The sequence below is a fragment of the Sturnira hondurensis genome, unplaced genomic scaffold (genome assembly GCF_014824575.4).
Source record: "Sturnira hondurensis isolate 20B ecotype Veracruz unplaced genomic scaffold, ASM1482457v3 Scaffold0006413, whole genome shotgun sequence".
Classification (NCBI taxonomy): Eukaryota; Metazoa; Chordata; class Mammalia; order Chiroptera; family Phyllostomidae; genus Sturnira; species Sturnira hondurensis.
This window is the reverse complement of record NW_028079044.1, coordinates 28,614,153-28,637,881: the sequence shown is the minus strand read 5'-3', so window position 1 is coordinate 28,637,881 and position 23,729 is coordinate 28,614,153. Positions and strand designations below refer to the sequence as shown.

General features: G+C 47.6%; 1 protein-coding gene across 4 annotated transcripts in view; it reads right to left on the bottom strand.

Moving 5' to 3' along the window:
* Nucleotides 1–23,367, bottom strand: part of BAALC (BAALC binder of MAP3K1 and KLF4) — an 81,823-nt gene extending 58,456 nt beyond the window's left edge. For 2 of the 4 annotated variants that reach the window (XM_037048327.1, XM_037048330.1), the window contains exon 1: nt 23,069–23,367. In XM_037048327.1, the coding sequence (XP_036904222.1) occupies nt 23,069–23,228 (160 nt within the window). In that variant the 5' untranslated portion in view covers nt 23,229–23,367. Of the gene's footprint in view, nt 1–12,144; nt 12,309–15,711; nt 15,796–23,068 lie in introns of those variants that run through there. The other 2 variants (XM_037048329.1, XM_037048328.1) reach the window with 2 other exon arrangements.
* Nucleotides 23,368–23,729: the final 362 nt, after the last annotated feature.

The following is a 23,729-nucleotide window of genomic DNA, read 5'->3' as shown; positions in this document are numbered from 1 at the left end:
GTTCGTGGGTCTCTCCTTTGTATATTGTGTTTTGTTTAATGACTCTTTATGAGCTATAAGAAAAAGCCTTATCTAATTTAATGTGTACATTTTAAAGTAGATTATAATTTAAAAAACAAACCCACCCTGGCTGGTGTAGCTCAGTGGATTGGGCGTGGGCCTGTGAACCAAAGGGTCACTGATTAGATTCCCAGTCACGGCACATGCCTGGGTTGCTGACCAGGTCCCCAGTAGGGGGTGTGCAAGAGGCAACCAAACATCTATGTTTCTCTTTCTCTCTTACCCTCTCTCTAAAAATAAACAAAAAATTTTAAAAAAATAAAAATATAAACCAAACCCTGTTTAAGTTATCTCTGGGGTCTGTGAACCTTTACACCTAGGAAGTTGGCATTAATAGCCCCGCCTCATTATTTATTTATTTGTTTGTTTACTTATTTATTTAATCCTCAGTCAAGGATATGTTTATTGATGAGAGAGAGACACATGGATCGGTTGCCTCCCATTTGTGGCCCATCCAGGGGTCGAACCCACAAGCAAGGTGTGTACCCTGACCAGGAAGGAACCCACAACATTTCGGTCGGTGTACAGGTCGAGGCTCCAAGCAACTGAGCCCCCTGGCCAGGGCAAGAGCCCCTTTTTACAGGGCAACTAGAGACTAGGAGATAGAGAAATTGGCCTCGGCAAATAAGAAGCAAGCCAGAAAAGAACTGAGTACCTAGTCCTCACCGCCTTCTACTGATTTCCTAAAGTAAAAGATGCTCCCTCTCATAGGATGTTTGGCCTCTGGGTCAGTTTGTCAAAAAATAATTCACCCAAAACCAATTCACTGAAAGACCAATTTGCCAAAGGCTGATTAGTCAAATACTCTTTTCACTGGGGGGGAAAAAGCCACACGATCAATCACCACCCTGAGCACTATCAAAGCATTACCTCCAGTGTAGTCTGGAAACGCGTGCTCCGACTGGCCGCTGCCTCCGCACAAGGAGAAGCAGACATGGATGGGGCGGGAACAGGATCAGGGCAGGTGTCCAAAGAGAAAGCGAGGACAGCAAAACTTTTGGTGAAGGAAAGCCCAGTCGCTCCCACCTGAGAGAATCCTGGGTTGACATGCCGAGATAAAGCGGCGGCAGCAGAGTCGAGGCTGCGCCGAAGCCGGGTGTATGCGGTAGGTTTGCTAACAAGCAGATTAATTCATGGAGCGTCTGCCTTTGGACTGCGACAGAGTCAACTCTTGTCCCGTGTAAGTCTTGACTTTCAGTGGGAGGCCCATCCTGCCTGGGCTTCCTGAGTTCCCTGGGGTCTTCCCTCCGACCTGACAGAGACGGGGAGACGGAAAGTCCTCTAGTGAAGCTCTCCTCCAGGCTCCCCTCTCCTCACCAGCTCTCTCCTCTCCACAGGCCCCTGTGGTCCGCCCAGCATTTATTAATGTGCCCTTTAGAGTTAGTGTTCCCAGCACAGTTGAAAAGCCTAGTGATGGTGGCCAGGCCAGGCGAGGAAGGGACTTGAAGAATCCCTGCAAGGAGGTGAGAATCTGGATTGCACAGGAGAATTTGGGGGACTCAAACTGTACTCTAGGGGTGGGTCCCAGTAACCTCAGAAGGAAGAGGCAGCAGGAGACAGAGAAGGAAGTCCTATTGGTTTCATTGTTGCTGGAAGATTTTCTAGTGTTTGGGTCTAAAGAAATGAAGATATATTAGACACATTCCTTCATGTTTTTAAAGATTTTCTTTATTTTCACAGGGAGGGGAAGGGAGGGAGAAAGAGAGGGAGAGAAACATCAGTGTGAGAGAGAAACATCAGTTGGCTGCCTCTCCCATGCCCCCAACAAGGGACCTGACCCACAACTCAGACAAGTGCCCTGACTGGGAATTGAACCCGGGACCTTTCCATTCACGGGCAGGTGCTCAATCTACTTAGCCACGTAAACCAGGGCTCCCTCTTTCCTGCTCTCTCCCCTTCTCTTCTCCTTCCCCTCTCCTCCCCTGTCTCCCTCTTTGTCTTTTTTAAAATTCCCTGATTGGTTTTCCTAAACTTTAGCTAGCTCTGTTTGGCTTGATGGTTTTTCAAAGATATCAGGCAGGCATTTTAGAAGCTAGCCAGAAAAATAGGACACACTCAGACATGTGCTGCACTATGACAATTTGTAGTATTTGAGAAAACTTAAGACAAATACTCAGTGAAACTGCTGGATAAATGATACAGAGAAAAAAATCTGTTTTGGAGAAAATCACCTTCCATTCCTCAAAGGACATTTGATGTCTAAAGAAACTGAAAACTTCTCAAAGCACGTCCCATTTCTAAGAACACTGAATCACATGATTTGATATCCATCTGTATTACTTTCCTGGAGCTGCTATAACAAAGAACCGTGAACTAGGTAGGTGGCGTAAAACAAGAGAAATTTATTGCCTCACATTTTGGTAGCTGGAAGGGAGGCCTGAAATCAAAACGCTGGCAGAGTTGATTTCTTCTGGAGGCCCTGGGAGAAAATATGCCCCACCCCCTCCTGGCTTCTGGTGGCTGCCATCAATCCTTCAGGTTCCTTGACATGTAGGTGCAGCGCTGTAATTTCTGCCCCTGTGTTCACGCTGCGTTCTCCTCTCTGTGCCTGTGCCCAGATTTCCTTCTTCATGTAAGGACATTAACAACTGGATTAGAGCTCATCTCCATCCTGTGCAATCTCTTTGTAACTTGTTTACTCCTGCAAAGACTCTCTGTTCATGTAAGGTCACACCCACAGGTACTGAACTTGAACACATCTTGATGGGAAACAAAATTCTATCTGCTACTTGGTTCAGTAAAAACCACCCAAACCGTCAAATCAATTTTCTGCACTATAACCAAGGTGCTTTTAAAAATACAAACAAAAACCAAAACAGCCTCATTGAATTCCAATTTTTTAAAAGAAAAGCTATAATTGCATTGCAATGAACTCTGTTCCACTCCCAAATCCCACTGAAACCCGTGTAAGTGATCTTTTAAGGGCATAAACTTACAAGGACAAAGAGAAGGGGAGAGAAGACATACTACAAACTTTGGGAAGCCGGAGAAGTTCCTGTCATAGCAGTCAGAGAAAGACGAATCATAGGCAGAAGAGGGGAAAGCAACATGGTCCATGCATCTCTATCCCCAAACAACACAGGAACTGGACACTTTTACAAGTGGAAGAGAAGGGATTTGTGGAAAACCATCCTAAGAAGCAGTTAGAACCCAAGATTCTTCCCTCTACATAGCATATAGGGGGGAGCAAAAGTAGGTAAGAACTCTGTGCTAAAGTGTGCATGAGTGTAGCTAGGAGGTTCCCAGACTGTGTACATAGTGAAGGCCAGCAATTTGGGAACTTATGAGATTGTACCTAAGTGCACTGTGCCACTGTGACATTGATTAATACAGATATTCTAATAATCACAACCTGCCTGTCTTTTTCCATGTGACTTGTAAACCTACATTTGCCCATCCCTGTATTTGAATGACCACCTTCTCTCCAATCTGAAAGAGGTTATAGTTTTATTTTCTGGTTCCAGTGTCTGGGCTAAGGATCACTAAGAACAATGGAGGTCAGGGTCATTGCTCTGAAAAGGGAGCATGTAGATACAAGACTTCTTCCCCCACTCAGACACAAAAATGTCTTTGAAGTAGGAAATTGGAAGAATCTGTTCAGTGGAATGTAGTCACCCCCTCCCTCCCAGGAAAGTCCTAAAAAATGCAAACATCAAGAGTTCTGCAAAGGAATGACCCAGCCAGACACGCTGTAGTGAAGAGTATTAACCCCCAACCTCGTGTGCAGAGCTTCCAACCAACATCGTAGTTCCCTCTCCTTGCACACGAGCAAATAGCCCAGGGCCACCAGGCAGTTGAGGGAAACCTCCAAAAGAGAGACAGGGGAAAAAATAAACAGGGGAAAAATAAACGTTAAGTGATGAAGGCTACACAGGGAAAACAACCTGCTTTACATTATCATCAGAGAGCTTCTGCATCTAAAAAATGAGAATAGGATGCTATAAAAAGGAACACTCTGAGAAATGAAGGGCAGTTCTTAGAAATTAAACACAAGGTAGGAGATATGTCCCTTAGAGCAAGGGACATAAAGGAAAGAATAAACAAATGGGATCTCATCAAAATAAAAAGCTTCTGCATGGCTAAGGAAAACAGTATTAAAATAAAAAGAGAACCAACTGTATGGGAAAACATATTTGCCAGTGATACCTCAGACAAGGGTTTAATCTCTAAAATATACAAAGAACTTACATGACTCCACTCTAAGAAGACAAGAAACCCAATTAAAAAGTGGGCAAAGGACTTGAACAGATACTTCTCCAAGGAGGACATATAGAGGATCCAGAGTCACATGAAAAGATGCTCAATATCACTGGCTATCAGAGAGATGCAAATTAAAACCACATTACACGTTATACTGGTCAGAACGGCCATCATAAACAAAGCAACAAACAAGTGTTGGAGAGGTTGTGAGGAAAAGGGAACCCTAGTGCACTGTTGGTGGGATTGCAGACTGGTACAACCACCATGAAAAATAGTATGGAATTTTTCTAAGAAAACTAAAAATGGATCTGCCTTTTGACCCAGCAATTCCACTGCTAGGATTATATCCTAAGAACCCTGAAACACCAGTTCAAAAGAATATATGCACCCCAATGTTCATAGCAGCACAATTTACAATAGCCAAGTGCTGGAAGCAACCTAGGTGCTCATCAGTAAATGAATGGATCAAAAAACTATGGTACATTTACACAACGGAATTCTATGCATCAGAAAGACAGAAGGAGCTCCTACCTTTTGCAACAGCATGGATGGAACTAGAAAGCATTATGCTGAGTGAAATAAGCCAAGCAGTGAAAGATAAATACCATATGATCTCACCTTTAACAGGAACCTAAACACCAAAACAAACAAGCAAGCAAAATATAACCAAAGACAATGAGATAGAGAACAGGCTGACAGTGACCAGAGGGGAGAGAGGAGGGAATTTCAGGGGAAAGGGGGAAGGGTTTACAGGAACAAGTATAAAGGACACATGGACAAAAACTAAGTGAGGTGGAAATGGGAGGGAGATGAAGAGTACTGGATGGGAGGGGTGAGCTGGGATGGGAGTAAAAGCCAGAAAACTATCTTTGAACAACAATTTAAATAAATAAATAAATAAATGAATGAATAAGGTAGGAGAAATAAAAAACTCAGCAGAAAGGTTAGAAGATAATGCTGAGGAAACCTCCAAAAAAGTAGAGCAAAACACCAAAGAGGTAGAAACCAGGACAGAAAAGACAAAAATATCAGAGGACCAGTCTCAGAAAAAAACAAACTTCTGAGAAAATGTTTCCATAATTGAAGGCTCTCAGGTTCCCGATAAACGAAGGCCCACAGGAGGGAGAAGGAGGTTAGGGTGAGAGGCAGGGGCTGGGGTGTGGAAGGGGGTGGATTTCATACAAAGCATCAGGAATCACAATGACATCAACTTTCTAGACAGCAGCACTGGAATCTAGGAAACATAGAGCAATATCTTCAAAACTCTAAGAGAATATGATTTCCATTCTAGACTTTTACGTCCAACCAAACTATCAATTAAACAGAGAAGGCATAAAGAAATTTTTGTAAGTCAAAGACTCAAAAAAAATGTCACCTCCCACACAGGAAGCTACTTGACGCTGTTCTTGGCCAAATATAAGGAACAACCAAGCAAGTGGAAGACACAGGAATCAGGAAATACGGGATCAACTCAACACAAGAGAGGGGCCAAGGGGTCTCCAGGTTGATGGTGAAGACAGACACTGCAGGAAAAAGCTGTGGAGCCAGCCTGGGGGCGACCGGCCCGGACAGTAGTGGGTCAGAAAGCTCCCAGGTGATTCTTCAAAAAGAAAAAAGCTGATACAATTCCTAATGTGCTTAAACATGTCGGAAGGAGGATTACACAACCACAGCATCCTTTAATGTGAATTAGTGAATTCAAATTTTTAAAAAATTCTTAGTGCAACAAAGATAAAACTACTTGTGAAAGGAAAAGTTACAATAGTATATCATATGGTTCAGCTGTGAATAGTGTTTCAAAGTCTTCATAATACCAACATGAACACTGATCTAACCAAATTATGATGCAACCATATTGGAAGGTGGAGTCAAATCCCCACCTTCCATGTGAGTCGTCAATAGACCAGACCTTAAACTTGGAACATCAAGAAGGAGTAAGAGTTGCATATCATTTACACACATGGAGGTAAGGACCAGGAGAATCAGCTGGAAGAGCTGAAAGTAGTCACTTCTAAGGAACTGAGAAAGTAGGAAGCATAACAGAGGACTGTTGATTTGCATAGCGAGCCTTTTAGGAACTACTTGTATTTGACTCTAAAGTCTGGCATGTATAACTGAAGGATACTTATGCATTTTTAACGTAATTGGATCAAGTGACTTTTCCACTCAAAAACCTTCCAAGGCCTCCCTTTGCCGTTAGGACAATGTCTCAAGATCCTTAGTATCACTTGTAGGGTCCTATGGGATCCAGCCTCCCCCACCCCCCAATGCTGCCTCCTGTCACTCCTGCTTTAAAGATGTTCCAACCACATTGGCTGTCTTTGACTCTGTTTCCCACTATGTAAGTGCTCTCTAAATAACTGTTGAATAAATAAATCCATTCATTCATTTAGGGCAGCGATTTCAACTGCTGTGCCACAGGAGGCCATACTGGTGTGTCACAAGAAATTTTAAAACATCCAATACCCGACCATTTAGTCAGGGACACTGACCATCTTTCCCTTTAAAAAAATGACAACAGTTAACACGATAGCCATCTGGTGTGAATAAATCAAAATTATACCTATTTTTTATCCGATTGGAAAAAATATATATTTTTGGTGTGCTGCAGAATTTTAGTAGTTTATGAGTGCCCTTCTCGAGATGAAAAAGGTTGAAAAATCACTGATTTAGGGTAAAAAGTAAGGTCACTTCCCTGAGTGGGAGAGACTAACATTTGGTCTCTCTGAGTCTCAAGCCCTTTAATAACATCTATTTCCCTGTCATCCCAAGAGTAAAGTCTGCATTAAAGAAAATTAAAAGTTAGATAACAAAATAAATAAATACTCATGGCACTATTTGGGGTATGATAGTGGAGCTAAGTGGCTTACTAAGGCAAAAGGATCACATTTCACCTCAATTACTACTCATAGAGTTAGATTCTCGTTGTCTTATGAACCAATCATTAGAAATAATCTGTGAAACGTGTATTTTCAGAGTCCCTTTAGATTGAAAACATCCTGATGTGTCCTGTGACTCTGGCAAGCTAAGTCACTGTGGGTAGTGTGGAGTAAAAACCCAGTTTCGACGCTGTATTTAGCATTGCACACAAAGAAAGATTGACTAGGTAAGGTTTCCTTTTAAGAGGATTATTACCAGGCTTTCAAAGAGGCACAAGCACCTCATTAATTGTTAATGTGGTCATTGGGTTTGAACAAATTCAACAGCCCAGGATCACACTCAAACATACTTATTTAAGCACTCTTGAGATTTGTTTTGTTTTGTTCTGTTTTCAATAAAATCAGGTCTTCCAGGATGACAGTGAATCACGCTCACTCTCCCCAATATGCTGGCTGTGGGAGAACCTCCTTACCAGAGTCCCGGCCCATTCTGAAAAATGGCACCTGCCCTCAAGCCCCGCCCTCTCCCTACCTGCACAGATGTTCACTTTCAAGCCCTGCTTTAAAGAGGTCCCTGGCAACAAAGGAAGTACTTTTGAGCCTGGGGTAGAGGGCGGGGAAATAACAGTTGGGGGAGGCAGGGCTCTGTCCTGCTCTCTCTCTCTCTCTCTCTTAAACAGTAGCAATTATAGTGTTTGATTTCTTTATAAAAATGTATCAAAAGCAGTTTGAACAGTGCCTGCTTTCTTCTCATAACATAATTTACCATGTGGAGTAAGCACCTCTTCTATCTGGCAAATCATCACACTCTTTTCAAGTGTGGACCAGCTTCCGACATATATCCTCTGTGCTTTCAATGGCAGGAAGTATCTCTGAGCGTTCCTCTAACGTGACATCTGTCACCTGCATCACTTCCTCTGAGACACCGTCATCCTTCACAACACAACCACTTACAACTAGATAGATATGTGTGCCTTCACTAAGCTCTTCCGGCTGTATATCCCAAACCACTTCCTGAACAGAGGCAGTGTCCACATTTCCACAGTCACTGACCTCTTCTGTAACTTCATTTCCACTCCACACAAATCCTGCAAAGTGTTTGGCACAGTACAGTCTTGCACTCCTGTGCAGAGCCAGGAATGCCTGTAATTCTCAGAACCTGAGTGCAGATTTCACAGTAGCATCCTTGCCTGGGCTTGCAGTTTCACCAGATGCTTTGACATTAATCAGTTCGCGCAGACCTGTGCAACGAGGAACCCAGGAAGCCCCCGGCTCACTCTGGGTGGTGTGGGGATACTGCTTTCTTCCCAAATTCCACTCAGCTCAAGGGCATGATTTGCATAATAAAATAATGCCTTCATGACCTAATGTAATCAGTGATGCTTGAAGAACCTTAAAAATTACCTTCAAAATGAGAAATGTGCTTAACCCCATTTATTTGTTCATTCAATATTTTAACATTGTTTGAGGGCTCTGTGTGCTGAGCTATTTACAGGTGTGTTTGAGGTCTGGGACTAGTAACTGTGCGTCCTGTGCTTTCCTCTCTTCCACACTCCCTTCCCGGTGGCTCCTAAACCCGCCTGTCTGTTAGAATCGCCCATGCCAGGAGCAAGCACTGGCACACAACCACATTCATTCATTGCTGTATCGTCTGTGGCTGCTTTGGAGTGAACAACGGCAAAGTCGAGCAGTTGCAATGAGCAGCACGTGGCCCGCAGAGTCTCGAATACTTACCACCTGGCCCTTTGCAGAAAAGGTTCACCAGCCTCCGACCTAGGACAGGTCTCTGGTCCAGCAGCATCGGCATCCCTTAGGAGCTCATTAGAAGAGCAGACTCCTGGGCCCTGACCTGGAACTATGGAATTCCACTCTGACCTCGAGGACCTGTTAAACAGGCAGGTTTTGGGGACTCACCCCACACTACCGGCCAGAAAGGGGCCTTTATGTTCCCCAAGTGCATCTGACAGATGAATAAGGAGCATGGGCCCAGCCTGCCAAGGTTGCTGTGGTGCCTCTTGGGACTCTCCCAGCAAAGCTGACAGCAGATCCTCCAGTTTCCTGGAGAGGTGAGCACTGCTCTGGGAATTGCCATCTCTGGAAGGAGTGGCCCCGCCCAAGGTCACTTTCCCTGGCTAGAGGCAGCCTGCATCTCACACCTGGTTGATTTGGAGAAAACACCTCTCAATGCAATAGCTGCAGAGCTCCCCAGGTGATCAGCTGAGACCCTTTGCAACAGCAATTCAACGTCTCCCTCTGCTCTCTCCTGCCTCTCTCACCCCTCACAGGTGTTCTCTGAACTTCTACCCAGTAAAAGTCTGTCTCCGAGTCTTCCCTGACACTGCCTTTAGGAGTATAGAGTGTTATGGCAGAGATAAGCCGTGGCCATAAACATGAAAATTCAAGACACAATCAGCTTCCTAGAAGGTGAGTGCTGGAGGGGAACAGGTGACTGAGATGGATGTGCAGCTGTAGGACTCTCAGGAGGTGGGGGAACAGGGGGTGGGACAGTGGGATAAGGCGCTTCAGACAAAGGGCAGCCTCAGTCAAGCCGAGTGGAGCAGACTTGCAGGCAGCTAGTGCAAGACAAGGCTAGAGAGAAAGCCTTAAATGCCTGGCTAAGACATTTGCATTCAGTGGGCAAAGGGAAATCATGAAAGGCGCTGAGCAGAATAACACGATAATGATACCAGCTGTGCCGCAGGAATCATCCTAGCAATGGTTTAAAAGAGACTGCAGTGGCAATGACTGGAGGTAAGGGACCCATCAGAGAGCTGTTGCGTGTGACTAGGGGAAAGGCAGTGAGGACAGGGGCTAGTGATATTCTCAGGGGCTGGCTTAGAATCAAGACCACAGGGCTCAGAATAATCCAGACCTGTCTTCCAAACCCCACTCAGCCACTTCCAACCGGCATGCACTTGGGCAGGCACCTCACCTCTCGGACTTCCCCCAGCTGTAAAATGGGGTAATAGAATCAGGTCCTGAATTTGTTACAGAATCAGGTACTGAATGTGTAATGCCTGGCACTCGCTGGGCATGCAGTGAACAAACCACACTCGGAGGCAGTGGCTGTGCTCATTTGTATCTGCACACACATCGCTCATCGCCCCCACAGGCAAACCTGAGCCTGGCTGCTCTGAAGACTGCCCTTGAAAAGTGATTATTCTTGGATGTAATAATTTAATGACACCTCCATTTCAAATGCGCCTGTTGTTTATTGAGGTGCTTAAACCTGAATCGTCCCTCTTCTGGTGCGGGGGCGATCTCCAATTCCACTGTAACACCTGCCTACCCTGTTGTTATGACGACCGGTTTCCCAAACAGACGTGCATTTTCAACAAACCCTTCAGGCTTCCTCATGCCCAAAAGTCCATAAGCCCTTGAGACAATAGCAGGGTGATATTTTTGAGCTTCCACGGGAAATACTGCCAATTCTTTAAATTAGCCAACTGGCTATCTGCTGCTTCTCCAACAAAAGCGCTGGCCTGAGTATCCGCGTGACTCTGCACAGGGAACCCCATGAATGTTCCTACTATTTGGAAATTGGTGTCACAGTGTATCAGCAGTCACTGACATTCCCACTGATGTTCACTATGTGAGAAAATGAAGCAGAAAACAATGGAGTGTGTACCCCATATGTCTCCAGACGTCAGAGATATGGGGTACAGACTCTGTGGTCAGAGTCTGACGTCAACAGGCCATTCTAAAAGATTTAAGTTTAGGAACTGTTGCAGTATTTCTAAAACTAGTTCAATCCTAGTACATGCAATTTCCAGCAAACAGTCACCTTTAGGAAGTCACTTAACACACGGGAATGTTAGAAACACAGCTGTTATCATTAATATTGCAAAATCTTAACACCAGTCATTATTATGTCCCTGTGGTTTCTGGCAGATCATCTCTCCCTCCTCACTCACCTACTTCCTCTCCTCCCCCTCCCTTCTCCTACCCCCCTCCCCTCTCTGACGTAGCCCCAGAGAGAAAGGTGCAGGCTCCCTGCTGCAGCCTACCCACTATCTGTTCTCTCTTTTTAAAAAATATTTTATTGTTGTTCAATTACAGTTGTCTGCATTTTCCCCCATCACTCCCCTCACCCCAACCTCAGCCAAACCCACCTCCCTCCCTTGCTTCCACCCCTCCCTGCCCCCTGCCCCCCACTTGGTTTTGTCTTTGTGTCTTTTATAGTAGTTCCTGAAAACCCTTCCCCCCATTGCCCCCACCCCTGGCTATTGTTAGATTTTTCTTAATTTCAATGTCTCTGGTTATATTTTTATTTGCTTTTTTCTTTTGTTGATTATGTTCCAATTAAAGGTGAGATCTCTTTTTTTTCTGCCAGAAGGACTCAATATTTTAAGGGTGGTGTGTGCCCCGCTAATGTGGTGTCCTTCACTCTTGCAGCCAGACAGCCACATAGCATAGTCCTGGCCAAGGAGACTCAAGCACAGCTTGCTGAATTGGGGAAAACTATTGTTTTACAGATTAAAAAAATAAAAAAGACAGGTAGATCGCTCTTTTCCACATTTCCTCATCTTCCTATCTAAAATAAGATGCTGCAGCCCTGGCCGGGTAGCTTAGTTGGTTAGAATGTCGCCCTGATAGGCCAAGGTCGTGGGGTCAATCCCCAGCCAGGGTATATACCGGAAGCAATCAATGAATGCACAGATAAGTGGAAAAAGAAATCAATGTTTCTCTCTCTCTCTCTCTCAAATCAATCAATAAATTTTAAAAATGAAATAAAAAGATGCTGCAGCATCTTGGAGCTTCGAGGAAGAAATCTATATACCAAGGATGGAAAGCAATAAACTCGAAGAGCCTGGGTCCTTGAGAGCACCCTTGAGCAGTGTAGCTGGCTCCAGACTTTCTGTTAGGTGCAAAAATAAACCCTGCATTGCTAAGCCACCTATGGCTGCTTTCTGTTCATTTCCACCAAACACAATTCCTAACTGAAGCAACGAGTGAGGAGGGTTCCCTTCATTCAACAAATATCCCCTGAGTACTTGGTGCTGGGAACCATGCTGAATAAGGAGATAACCAGTGAATGAACAAGACAAGGACAGGCTGTGGTGTCAGGAAGGAAATAACCAGACGGTAACAGGGGAAGTGTGGTCTCTAAGGAGGTGACATCTAACCCGACATCTCAACCAACAGCTGAAGGGTGAGGTGGAGTCAACCCTGTTATGAGTGGGAAGAAGGAGAGCAACATTCCAGTAAATGCAGAACCCTGGTGACAGGACCGTGTGTGTGTGTGTGTGTGTGTGTGTGTGTGTGTGAGGGGGTGGGGGTATTCAAAGAACAGAGAGAAAGCCATTGTGGCCAGGACACAGAAGAAAGAAAGGAAGGGAGGGAATGAGGAAGGTAGGAACAGAGGAAGGTGAGGAGGGAGGGAAGGAAGGAAGGAAGGAAGGAAGGAGGTACTGGGTCAAGGTTGGAATTTTATTCTCTGCATAACAGAATGAAAAGCTGCCAGAAGCATTAAACAAGAGAGTGACAGAACCTCATATATGTTTTTAAAAAATTATTCTCTCTGTGACATGATGATGAATAACTTGTCAGGATAAGAATGAAGGTGGGCCACTGCAGAGGTCCCCGCAAAGACAAGGGTGGCCTGGGCTCAGGCGGGCCAGTGGAGATGCAGAGCAGGCCACCCCCCCAGTGGAACTGCCTGTGCTGCCCCCACCTGGAGTGACAAGGAGCAAGTTGGTCAGTGCACTTAGAATCCAAACAGGCTGATGCACAGAGGGATGGGGGGAGGCGTTTTTAGAACGCTGAGGTGGCAGGAAGGAAATACATCTATAAGGTAACTGGAAGAAAAGATGGACAAAATCATAGTGAATGTTTTGATTTTTTTAGTATTCAGAGGGAAAGAACAGGCTAGTGTTGGGAGCTATTACATGGGGACTGTCACAGCATATTAATGAGGAATTAATAGAATTTCCAAGAGGTGGTGAGAACACTGAGGTCCTAGATCACCGACATCATCACCGATCACTTTCCCCAGCAATGTCAGGAAGCTGAGGAACAGGAAGCAAGAGTCAGGGGGCGAAGGTGACCCAGGCTTCTGATTGGAATGATGAGCCCAGTGCAAGGCTGAAGCGGGGGATCCTGGGTGTGTGCTGGGCAGCATTGAAACCCTTCCCATTTGTGAATATACCAGTTCTTCCACGATTGCCATCCTATACTGCAGAAACTGAAACCCAGAAGAGCTGAGAAACTTGCTCACTTTCACACAGTAGGTACATGTCTGTTGTTCAAGTTTGACTCCTTAACCACTGAGCTATGCTATCTCCAAGCAAGATGACAAGGAAAATGGTGCTGGAAAGAGCAGGAAAATGCCTAGGTACTGGAGGTCAAGATGCACGTGAAAATCTGTTGCCGAGAAAGATCTCCCTGCCTGACGCACATAAAAGCCAATATAACACAGCCCTGGCTTTTGAAGGGGGAGAAAAAGCTTTTGCTGCGAGGTCACCCAGCAAGGAGACAGAAGTCAAGGCTCAAATCTGCTCCCCCCAATCCAGGGTTCAAGGTGAGATTTAAGGGATTTCGGCACCAGATCATCCAGGACAACAGACTCTTCACTTGTGAAAGAGTCCCAGCACTTGGGTACCAGTCGTATCCCAGTCCCCTGGTCCCATGGAGGGGAGCAGTAAAGATTTCACAAGTACTACTCGTGAGTGGTGGTCACCAGTGTTACTCATGAACTTTGGTTCTGGATCTTGTTAGAAATAGCACAGGACTGGTTTGAACTGGTTCTATGGTTACAAAGCTGGCCTGCTGGAGGAAGTGTATGAAGTTGTGAACTGAGAGTCCAGATCTGGCCAGGTGGCCCCATGGTGTGGCTGTACCACAGGGTGCTGAGTGGCTTGGAGGGGAAGGTCATGAGACTCTGGGTTGAACTTCCGGGCTGAAGGGCATGTGGCTAACTATTGGGAACCACCCTGCCTGGTTTCAGAAAGTGTAATCTCCTGTGGCTAAGGCTGAGTAAAAAAGACCTTGGGACCATACGCCACTTAGGAGACAAAGCTTACCTTCCTTGTAGGGGTACTGCCTCTGTCCCCTTTCACCTCACCCTTCTTGGCCCTGGGCAGATGACTGGTTAGCCAATAATGGGTAAGATTGCTCAAAGGAGAGATGACCTAAGACAGGCACAGCCACAAAGGGGCCCCCGGGGAAGGACTTGGGGGCTATAAAAAAAGGGGATGATGGACCCTCACCCCTCGGCTTGAACATAGCCTGTCTTCATTCTGTCTGCCAGAAGTCTCCTAATCTCTTGGCTGCCTTACTTCCCCTGCCTGACTTTAGACTGAAACAATGCCAGAGGTATGTGCAGGCCTGTGTTGGACAGGGTGGGTTCCCTGGAGCAATCAGACCTAAGAAAGAAAGCATAAAATCCTATGAAACCTACTTTGCTTGATACCCTCAATTTAAATGATAAGGGTCCAAACATGAAATGAGTTTGTTCCCCAAAGTTTTATGGCCCTTTAGCTAACTGACCCTGACCCAAAATAAGCCCTCAGAGTTCTTTGAATATTATCTATGGTTTGATCATTACTGCCTGACAATGATTGATGAGCTTTATATATAAGCCCTGTATTCCTATGCAAATTAAACCCAATGAAGCCCCTTGAGGAAGGGTCTCTTGCCCCTTCTCCTTTGAGAGATCGGCTACCTTTCCTCCCCAAGCAGATCATGTCTTGGTAGACGTATTCTCATCTGTGGCAGCCGGAGGGGCCCTGCAGGTGGAGCCCCCCAACAGCTAGCAGCCACTGACTCGGCCTTGCCCAGCTGCCCACTAAAATGCCCATGAACTCAGAAGATCAAGACCCGCAACATCACCCAAAACAAAGACTTATTAATAGACAATCTAGTCCCAGATTCTGGGAGAAACTGAAGCAGATGGATCTAGATTAAGAAAAACCTCCCCAGGCTTCTGTCTTTGCTTCATTACTCAGAAACCACATGGCAAGATGTAGGCAGATGCTCTGTTCTTATCCCATGTGACACAGACCCAGAGCTGGAAGCACATGGGGCTGAGAATGCTGGGCGGTCATTCGGCATGACCTCAGGGGCACCTGACACTCAGACAGAGAGCTGGTCCCCAAACACACGGACACAAGGACACCACACACATTCACATCCTGTACACACACTCATGTACCACAGATATCACACTCAATTCACACACACTCACACAACCCTACACACACCACACTCATACTCACATATTCACACTATATTCATATCACCACGCACTCACACTCACACCCAACACATAACCACACACACCACGCTCACACTCATACCACACATTCACATATATTCACACATTCCAAAGGCCAGGTTTCTATGTCCATAAAGCAACCATAAATTCCAGAAAACAGCTGGGCAGAATATACAACGATCAGCATACTCAGCTGAGTTGGTTGTGGAGGGTGGAAGGTAGTGAGGGGGTTGCAGGGAAATTATATACAGTGGAGCCACAAGGTGCGTTTACCTGGTATGTAATTTACCTGAATTCAGCTAATGATTGTTCAGTATTGAAAGAGGAAAGGGAGGAAAACCCTTTACTTCTCATGGCCTTCTGCTCTTTCCCCCTGCTCTTTCCCCCTGCTCTTCCTCCATTCAAACTAGACTTTAGCTTTCACAGCCTCCAAATACTTTCCTAAGCACAGAGAGAAACAAAAGAGTTTTTTCCTCTAGCTTTGAACTTCCAAGCAGTGAAAGGGATTCTCGCAGACCCCTCCACACCTAAACAGGGCCCTCAGAGAAGATGAGACACGCACCCTAGACAGGACCCAAAGGAAGGATGTAAGTGCTGACAGAGGCATTGTTCTCCCATGTGCTTCTCCATACACTCTAAATCTTCTATAACGAACATGCATTACCTTGGAAGCCAGAACACAGCATTATTCTGCTCAAAGACAGTTTACCTTTAAGGAGCCTATCAGGTGCCTGGGACACAGGTGATGTGCTGAGCACCCCTGCAGACCCGCTCAGGCACCCGGCACAGGGAGGGGCTGCATGAGTCCGGGGCGGGGGTGGGGGGGTGTCTCCTCAAGGACTCGAGTGCTCAGCCTTGTAAACGCTCGCAGGAGGCCCCCACTCTGAGTGGTTTATATTTTCAAGAAAGCGTAAGGCGGGTGGGGGCGGGGGCACTCCACTGTGCTCAGCAGTTACGGTAAAGTCAGTGGACACTGCCTGGGGTCTAGAAACAAGAGACCTGAATTCTGAGGCAGGTTCTTCACCGCCTAGCTGAGTGACCTTGCTCAAGCACTTCACCTCACTGAATGTGTTTCCTCACCTGGTACGTGGTGATAATAATGGTTCTTGAGGTTATTTTAGAGTTATGTAAACTAATGACCAAAAGAAAAACAACCCTCACCTTATAGCCCTTCCTAAGGCCAGTAAATACTGGTCGAATTCAAATGATAAAGAAATAGACCCAGTCTCAGGAAAAAGGGTGAGGCAGTGACCGAAGAAATCCTCTCATTATTTCCAAACATTCACAGCATTTGTGCTCATAAACACATCTGTATTAGTTTTCTAGGCTGCTGGAACTAACTACCAGACACCAGTACAACTACCAGTACATTTCTGTTCAAACAACAGAAATGTACTGTCCCACAGTTCTGGAGGCAGGCGTCAGAAGTCAGGGGGTCGGCAGGGTGGGGTCAGAGAGCTGCGTAGGAGGACCTGTCCTGTGCCTCTCTCCCAGCCCCTGGTGGCAACCTCTGGCCCTCCTCGGCTCTCATGGAAGCATCATTCTGATCTCCTGATCTCTGCTTTCGTCTCCACATGGCGTTCTCCCAGTGTGTCTGTGCAAACTTGCCGTTTTATAGGGACACCAGCCCACTCCAATGACCGCATTGAATTGATTATCTCTGAAAAGACCCTCTCTCTCCAAATAAGGTTCCATTCGGATGTACTGGGGGTTAGGACTTCAACACATAAATTTGGAGGGGACACAGTTCATCCCCTAACAATAATTTGAAAAAGTTTTATCTCCAGAGAGATGGAGGGGTTGGGTGGGGGAGTGTGGGGAGGAGAGCATGTGAGGAAGTGAACGCCATAGTAGCTAAGCTGGCAGGAGCTAGACCACAACGCCGCTCAGGGCCCACCCCTCTGGTCTCCTCTACAGATGGAGCAAAGATGGCTCTCAGACCGGCCAGAGGACCTCTGTAGGAATCCCGCTGGAACAGAATTTTCAACAGATGCAAAATGGTCTTCCGAGAGTGGCTAGAGGCCATGGAAAAGCCCAGACACCACTGATTGGCCCGGACCAACAGGTTCAGATACCAAACTTCACTAAGGACAGCACAGCCTTCTCCGTAGGAAGACACTGTGGATGTAGGTGCACAGGTTAAGGGTGACAGCGGGGCCTCCAAGGGTGCAAGCCAGAGGGATTACTGAGTACAGGATAAGCCAGGAAAACACACTTCTTGCTGACTGAGAGGGGACCAAGCCTAAATTCATCGGACAGCCTGGTTAGAGTCAGAATCTAACTATCTGATGTCCAACAAGCAATGGTTCAGTGGGCTGAGGTCTAAGACAAAATCATTTAAGATAAGACTTAGGAAGGAGGGTGCAAGACAGACACAGAACTGCATTTGCTCAGCCGGGCCATTCACCCACTTCTTCATTTTTATAGTCATTAAACAAACGTGTGGTGGATGGCAGGCATGCGAATGCCGAGCGCGTGGTCCCCGATGCAGCAGGGCTGACAGACTGACTGGAAAGCAAGAGGCACGGATAAGCCCCGGCAATGCAACGTGGCCAGTAGTGAGCCTGTGGCAGGGCGTGGCCCTTGTCTGTCCAGGAGACAAGGGTCACAAGAACATGAGACTTCCCGGACTGTATAAACAGGCGAGGTTTGCTGCCACCTGTTTCTGTAGTGCTTTTTGCAAAACCCCTCTAACAAAGAGGCTTGTGTGGGACAAAGCAGGCTGCAGAGAGGTGGGCGTGTTTTCTCACCCTGCAACCCATCAGGCAGACAGGACCCCAAAAGGAGAAAGAAGTGGAACTGCTGAGGAAAGACAATGTCATCTCTGGGGACTACAGGAAGACACAGAAGTCTTAGGAGACTTACTCACGCAAGAGACAGCACATGACATCCTGCTGTAGGCATGGCATCAGGATAGGGATACGGTGGTGAGCGGAAAGACCCCTTTCCTAACAGGGCTTGTCCTTCCTGGGGTGCGGGGCGCAGACATTAGTCAATGATCATCTGAAACTATAACCACAAGTGTAAGAGGTGTGTACAGAGAGCTGGGGAGAAGGAGGAGGCTTCACCATCAGGGAGCCCCAGGTGGTTCTCCGCAGGTCCCCCCATCTCAGGGAGGGGGTCCAGATGACCTCCCTCTGCCTCTTTGGGGCACCTGCAGGAACAGTGTGGCTTCCTCGGGCTGCCACCTGTGGGGGCCTGTACACACACTCTGCGGACACAAACTCCCCCTGCGTCCTTCCCTCCTGCTGTGCCTTTATGTCTTCCCTGTATTACTGACTTACCCGTCTTTGCACCAAGTGTGTATTGAATGGACAAAAGCAAATAACTGTCTTGTATTTTCAGTCTATAACACAGGGTAAGTAAGACCCAGAACCTTTTTTTTCATGGCACTATCAGAATGAATCAAGGTCAACAAGTTTAAAAAATTAAACTGAAACCAACAAAAGTAATTTTAACAAGAATAAATTCCAAAACCCCAAATTTGGGTTATTGCAATCAGTAATATAAATGCAGGATTCATAGCGGGGCGGGTGGCAATTCATTCAACAAACACTTATTGAATGCCACCTGTGTTCCAGTCACTGTGCCAGCTGCTAGGGCCACCCAGTCACTGTGCCAGGACCTGGCTATATAGCAGTGAAAACACGATGGTGTCATGGAATTCAAATTTGATTAGAAAGAAAGATCTAAGGGCTTTAACCAATCCCATGTGAGTCTTCGGTACATAGTGTGGAGCTAGCCCTGGGTCCCCTTGTATTGAGAAGGACTTTGACGAACCAGACAGTGTTTGGAGGAATATGGCGAATCCCATAGAGGTCTGAGAACTGACTGGAGGACCAACGGTAAGCGGAGATGCAACAGCAGTTTTCAACTATCGAGAGAGGTGTCTGTACATCCTTGATCCCAAGGGCCCAGGGTTCCCCAGGGGAGACATCACCAGGCAAAAGGAATAGTTTCTCCCAAGGGAAACTGCTCCACAAAGCTATGGGGCAGCCGTGATTCCCAGGGAGAGGTGTCCCATCCTCAGAGCTGCTGCAGGAAAAAACTGTGCTAAGACCCAACTAGAATATTAAGAGATCAGACTAGTCTCTGAGTCCAATCACCAGTAAAGTCAAGAATTCCAGTTAACTACCCATTAATCAGGAAGGCAGTGTTTAGAATAGTCTTTGAACTCTGGTCCGGACCAGGGCAGATCACTGCACGGTCTAACCCTCATCCCCTCGCCTGTAAAAGAGGGGGAGTAATAGTTCCCACCTGTTCCAGCCCCGAGGATGAACCCAGGTGATTTACGCAAGTGCCGCTGATACAGCGCCTGGCCCTTGGCCAGTCACCAACATGCGTTAGCTGTCGGTGATGTTAAGTGCTTGTGTTTTATTTGACGTTTCCATTTATTTAGGGAAATCATTTTGCTGTGAGTCTCTAATTTTGCAATCTTTTATGTCACATTTACCAAATCAATTATTATAGCAATTTAAAACTATAAAATAGAAGCCTTGTAGAGAAATTTGAAATGTTTTATCCTCTAGAGAAGTCAGAAAACTAGCAGCACAAAAGGAGATATTTAAGGATGTAATTAAAGGGACTTGTGATTAAATCAAAGGGAAGCCTGGAAGCTATGAATGTATGGACTGGCCGAGCGAGGCTGGGCATGACAACCTGACTCCCTTCCTCTTCGGGAGACCCCCATCAGAGAGCAGAAGTAACAATCAATCCAGCAGACTGATTTTACGAGGACTAAATCTCGCCAGGCCAATTTAATTTCCTCCTGTGGCAGAGAGACAGGCTTCGTCGACATGGAGAAGCAATGGATATCAGATACTGTTGGCTTCAGCGGAGTCTTTAATTCCAGCATAATAGCTGAATCTAAAAACTTAATTGAATTCTGCTGGCCAGTGGGAATGACCTCCAGAAATGGGAACCGAAGGCTCAGAATCCCTTTTTGAGTAAGAAGGAGGCAGGAACCTCTCCTTGGTGGGACTGACAGGAAAACATGCCCCCCCCCCAATATTTACTGAACACCTGTCCAGTGACACACACCCCTGTTGTAAGACACACTCCCCACGGTGCCAGCACAGAACACATAGAGATGAAGAGTCCACCCCCTCACAGCTCTGAGGTTGGGGTGGCCAGCAGAAAGTAACTACAATTTGACACTAAAGGAGTGACCAGTTGGCTCAGAAAGAAAGGACCTTTGAGACGGAGGGAACTGGGGCATAAGTAAGAACTATGAAAGGGCTGAGAGAGTGTGTAGACCAGGGCAATTTGACTGAGTCCCATCTACTTTGAATAGACAACCTCCCAAGACCCTCCTTAGCTTTACAATTCTAGTGATGAAGCCACGTTTGTGACTTTTACAATCTGGACTCTCCCGAATCCAGCCCTTCTTTTTGTCCCCCGTCAGAAAAGGGTTGATGGAAAATGGGGGGGAAATGGCATTCCAGCTTCCTGCCACAACACGTCTCACTGTGGGCAGGAGGTGCCCCCAGAAGCCTGGGAGTGAGTTCATAGGCGGGGCACTGGTGGGGGTGGGGGAGACAGGGGAGCCGGGAAGAAGAAAAGAAAAAAGAACCCTGGCGAGTCTCCCAGGGTGGCTGAAACCCAGGAGGTTTGTAGTTTTCGCAAATGGCCACGCTAACTAAAGATGTCCAGTTCCCAGTCCGAAATATTCACAGGAGCCAGGCCATTTTCCTAAAGGCCGGGGGACTGCCAGTGCACCTCCAGGGGGGCCCTGATCCCATCTTGATTTCAGAAATCTCGCTCTCCCCTGAGGCTGATGGAAATTTCTAGGGAATTGAAATGACCCCGCCCACCTAAGAGTCTTGCCCATTTTAGGCTCCTCACTATCGTGTCGCGGGACTGGAGCCAAGCTCTTCCTGTGAGGGAGCTGGTCTTCGGGAGCACCTGCCTGGCAGGGCTGCCCATGTTGGGCAGGGTACCACAGGTGAGCGGGCTTGTCCCAGGCCCCACCTGTTTGCAGGGACCAGATCTCATGATGATTGATGGGATCTGACTCAGGATGGCAGAGTTATAAATAACAAGCTTTGGAAATGAATAAATATGTACATATTTAGCCAGCACATAATAACTCTCTCACACCCATAAATATGGACACAGACAACACACACACACACACACCACACACTCTCCAGTCACCTAGGCAACCACTCCCTGATGCTGTACTTTGTTCTTTTTCACACTCGTTCTTCTTAACCTTCTTTCCTCTGAGTGCAGCTCTGGCCTTTGACTCCGCAGAGGAGAGGCTGTTACGGGTAACACTAGTCAGGTCCACTTTAGAGGCTTACGTCTCATCCTCGTTCTGACACCGAATTCAGCCAACACATCCTTTGGAAAGTGGCCGAAAGCATCAGCAACACAAAATCACCGCTCTGATTGCTACAGTGAGTCAGAAAAATTATAGATGAACATAGTGTTATGCCTCGAACCGCTCTCACTGACAGTTCTCCCCCTTTTTAAAAAGGGGAATCGCAAATCGCAAAGTATGAAAAGGAAGCGGCTTTGGTCCTAAAAGACGGAGAGACCGATTCTCAAGATTAAAGTGACAGCTTTCATTTAGGAGGCAGGGATGGAGGGTTATTGGTCTTTTAAGAGTAGTTCGCATTTCTTTCCTCCTCCTTACACTATACATTATACTCCAAATTAACCTCGTTTTCTATTTTAGATTTCATGATTCAAAAATGCCAGTAACATTAAGGAGGCAGGGGAGGATTAGAAACATTTTAGTCCAAATAGTGATCTGGTTTTTGACAACATCCATGTAATAAGTGGTGAGATTTTGCCTTTTTGCCTCACCAACAGGTCTCACATCGCCAAAGGCCAGCCTGTGGCAACATTACTCTATTTTCATCTCTATCCTGGGATTATCAGTGTCTGCTAAGACATAATAATAATAATAACAACAACAACAACAACAACAACAACAACACATGATATTGTGACTGGGCCAGAAAGTTCTTCGCACAGCCTTCCCTCGGAATTCTGCTGAGGGGAATTCTAGGTAGGAGGATGGAATTTATAGTCCGCACCACGTCCGTGCCCTGCCTCGTGCAAAGCGCGGAGGCACCGGGGTAGGAAGGAAGTCCTTCCCTGTGACACAGCTGCCTCAAAAGTGAGCTTCAGTGCAGAAGTGACGGAGCCAGAGGGTGTTTATTTTGCCCTGAACTAGGGTTCTGGTTTCCGAAGCTGTCGAGTGGACACCTTCCCGGCAGCGAGAAATAGGGAGGCGACCAGGAGGACTGAACCCAGACAATCTGGGTTCGGTGCATCATCTCTAAGTCCAGGGAGAGAGGTGCCAAGTGGCCAATGCACAGAGAAGTGACCCTGCTGGGTACACAGGAGGCCAGACGGTGACGTGGGCCAAAGTGGGGACGGAGGCGCACCCGGGTGGGCCAGGAGCACGGGTGCACTGAGGGGTAGGTGGGCGTGCGGGGTGGGGGGGGCTGTCCTCGCACCCCAACCAGCGCCAGCAGCGAGCCTGCCCTGGCGGAGCCAAAGCAGCGCTGGTTTCCCCAGCCTCTGTAAGGGTCCCTCTCTGGCCCTGCTCCCTGGGCCTGGGTCCGTCAGCCTGTGCAGGCGCTTACCCTCTTGTCTGTCTGTCTGTCTGCCAGTCTCCCTCCTCCCCTCGCCCCACCCGCTTCCCGCCGTGGACCCGGCCTCTCAGCGCCCGGGGTCCGCAGGAGCCGGGCTCACTCACCGGCGTGCAGGCCGCCCGCCTCGGGGCCGCTGTCGGGGGCGGCGTGACTGGGCGGCGTGTCCGAGTCGGTGTAGGTGAGCCAGGTGGACTCGGTCTCCCGCGTCCAGCTCTCGTAGTAGCGGGGCTCGATGGCATCGGCCCTGCTCCCGCCGCAGCCCATCCTCCCAGGCGGCAGGCTCACCGGGCAGCCGCTGGGCTCGCGGCTGGGGCTGCGGCTCAGCCCCCGCAGAGCAGTCCCGGCCGGCGAGACGGGAGCGGAGGCATCGCGTCCCCGAGCCCTCCCGCACCGCAGCGAGGCGCCCGCCTCTCCCTCTCCCCGTGCGCCCTCCCCTCCACCGCCAAGGCCCTCCCCTTCCCCCCTCCCCTTGTCCTTGCAGCTCCCCCCCACCCCGCCCCTAGTACCCTCTCCCCGCACCTTCTCTCTCGGGGGCGGCGCGGGGGGTGGGGGGAGGGGTGGGCGCGGATGCAGCGGCCCGGGATGGGGGATGGGGAGTGAGGGATTCCACCCGGGGTTCCGCCCCGCGGATGGGAGTTAGGACTCTCAGGCTCTTTCACATTCGCCCATTCACCCATTCACCCATTCACCCACCCATCCACCCATCCATTCACCCATCCATCCATCTACCCACCCACCTACCCAACCGCCCTCCCTCCCTCCCTT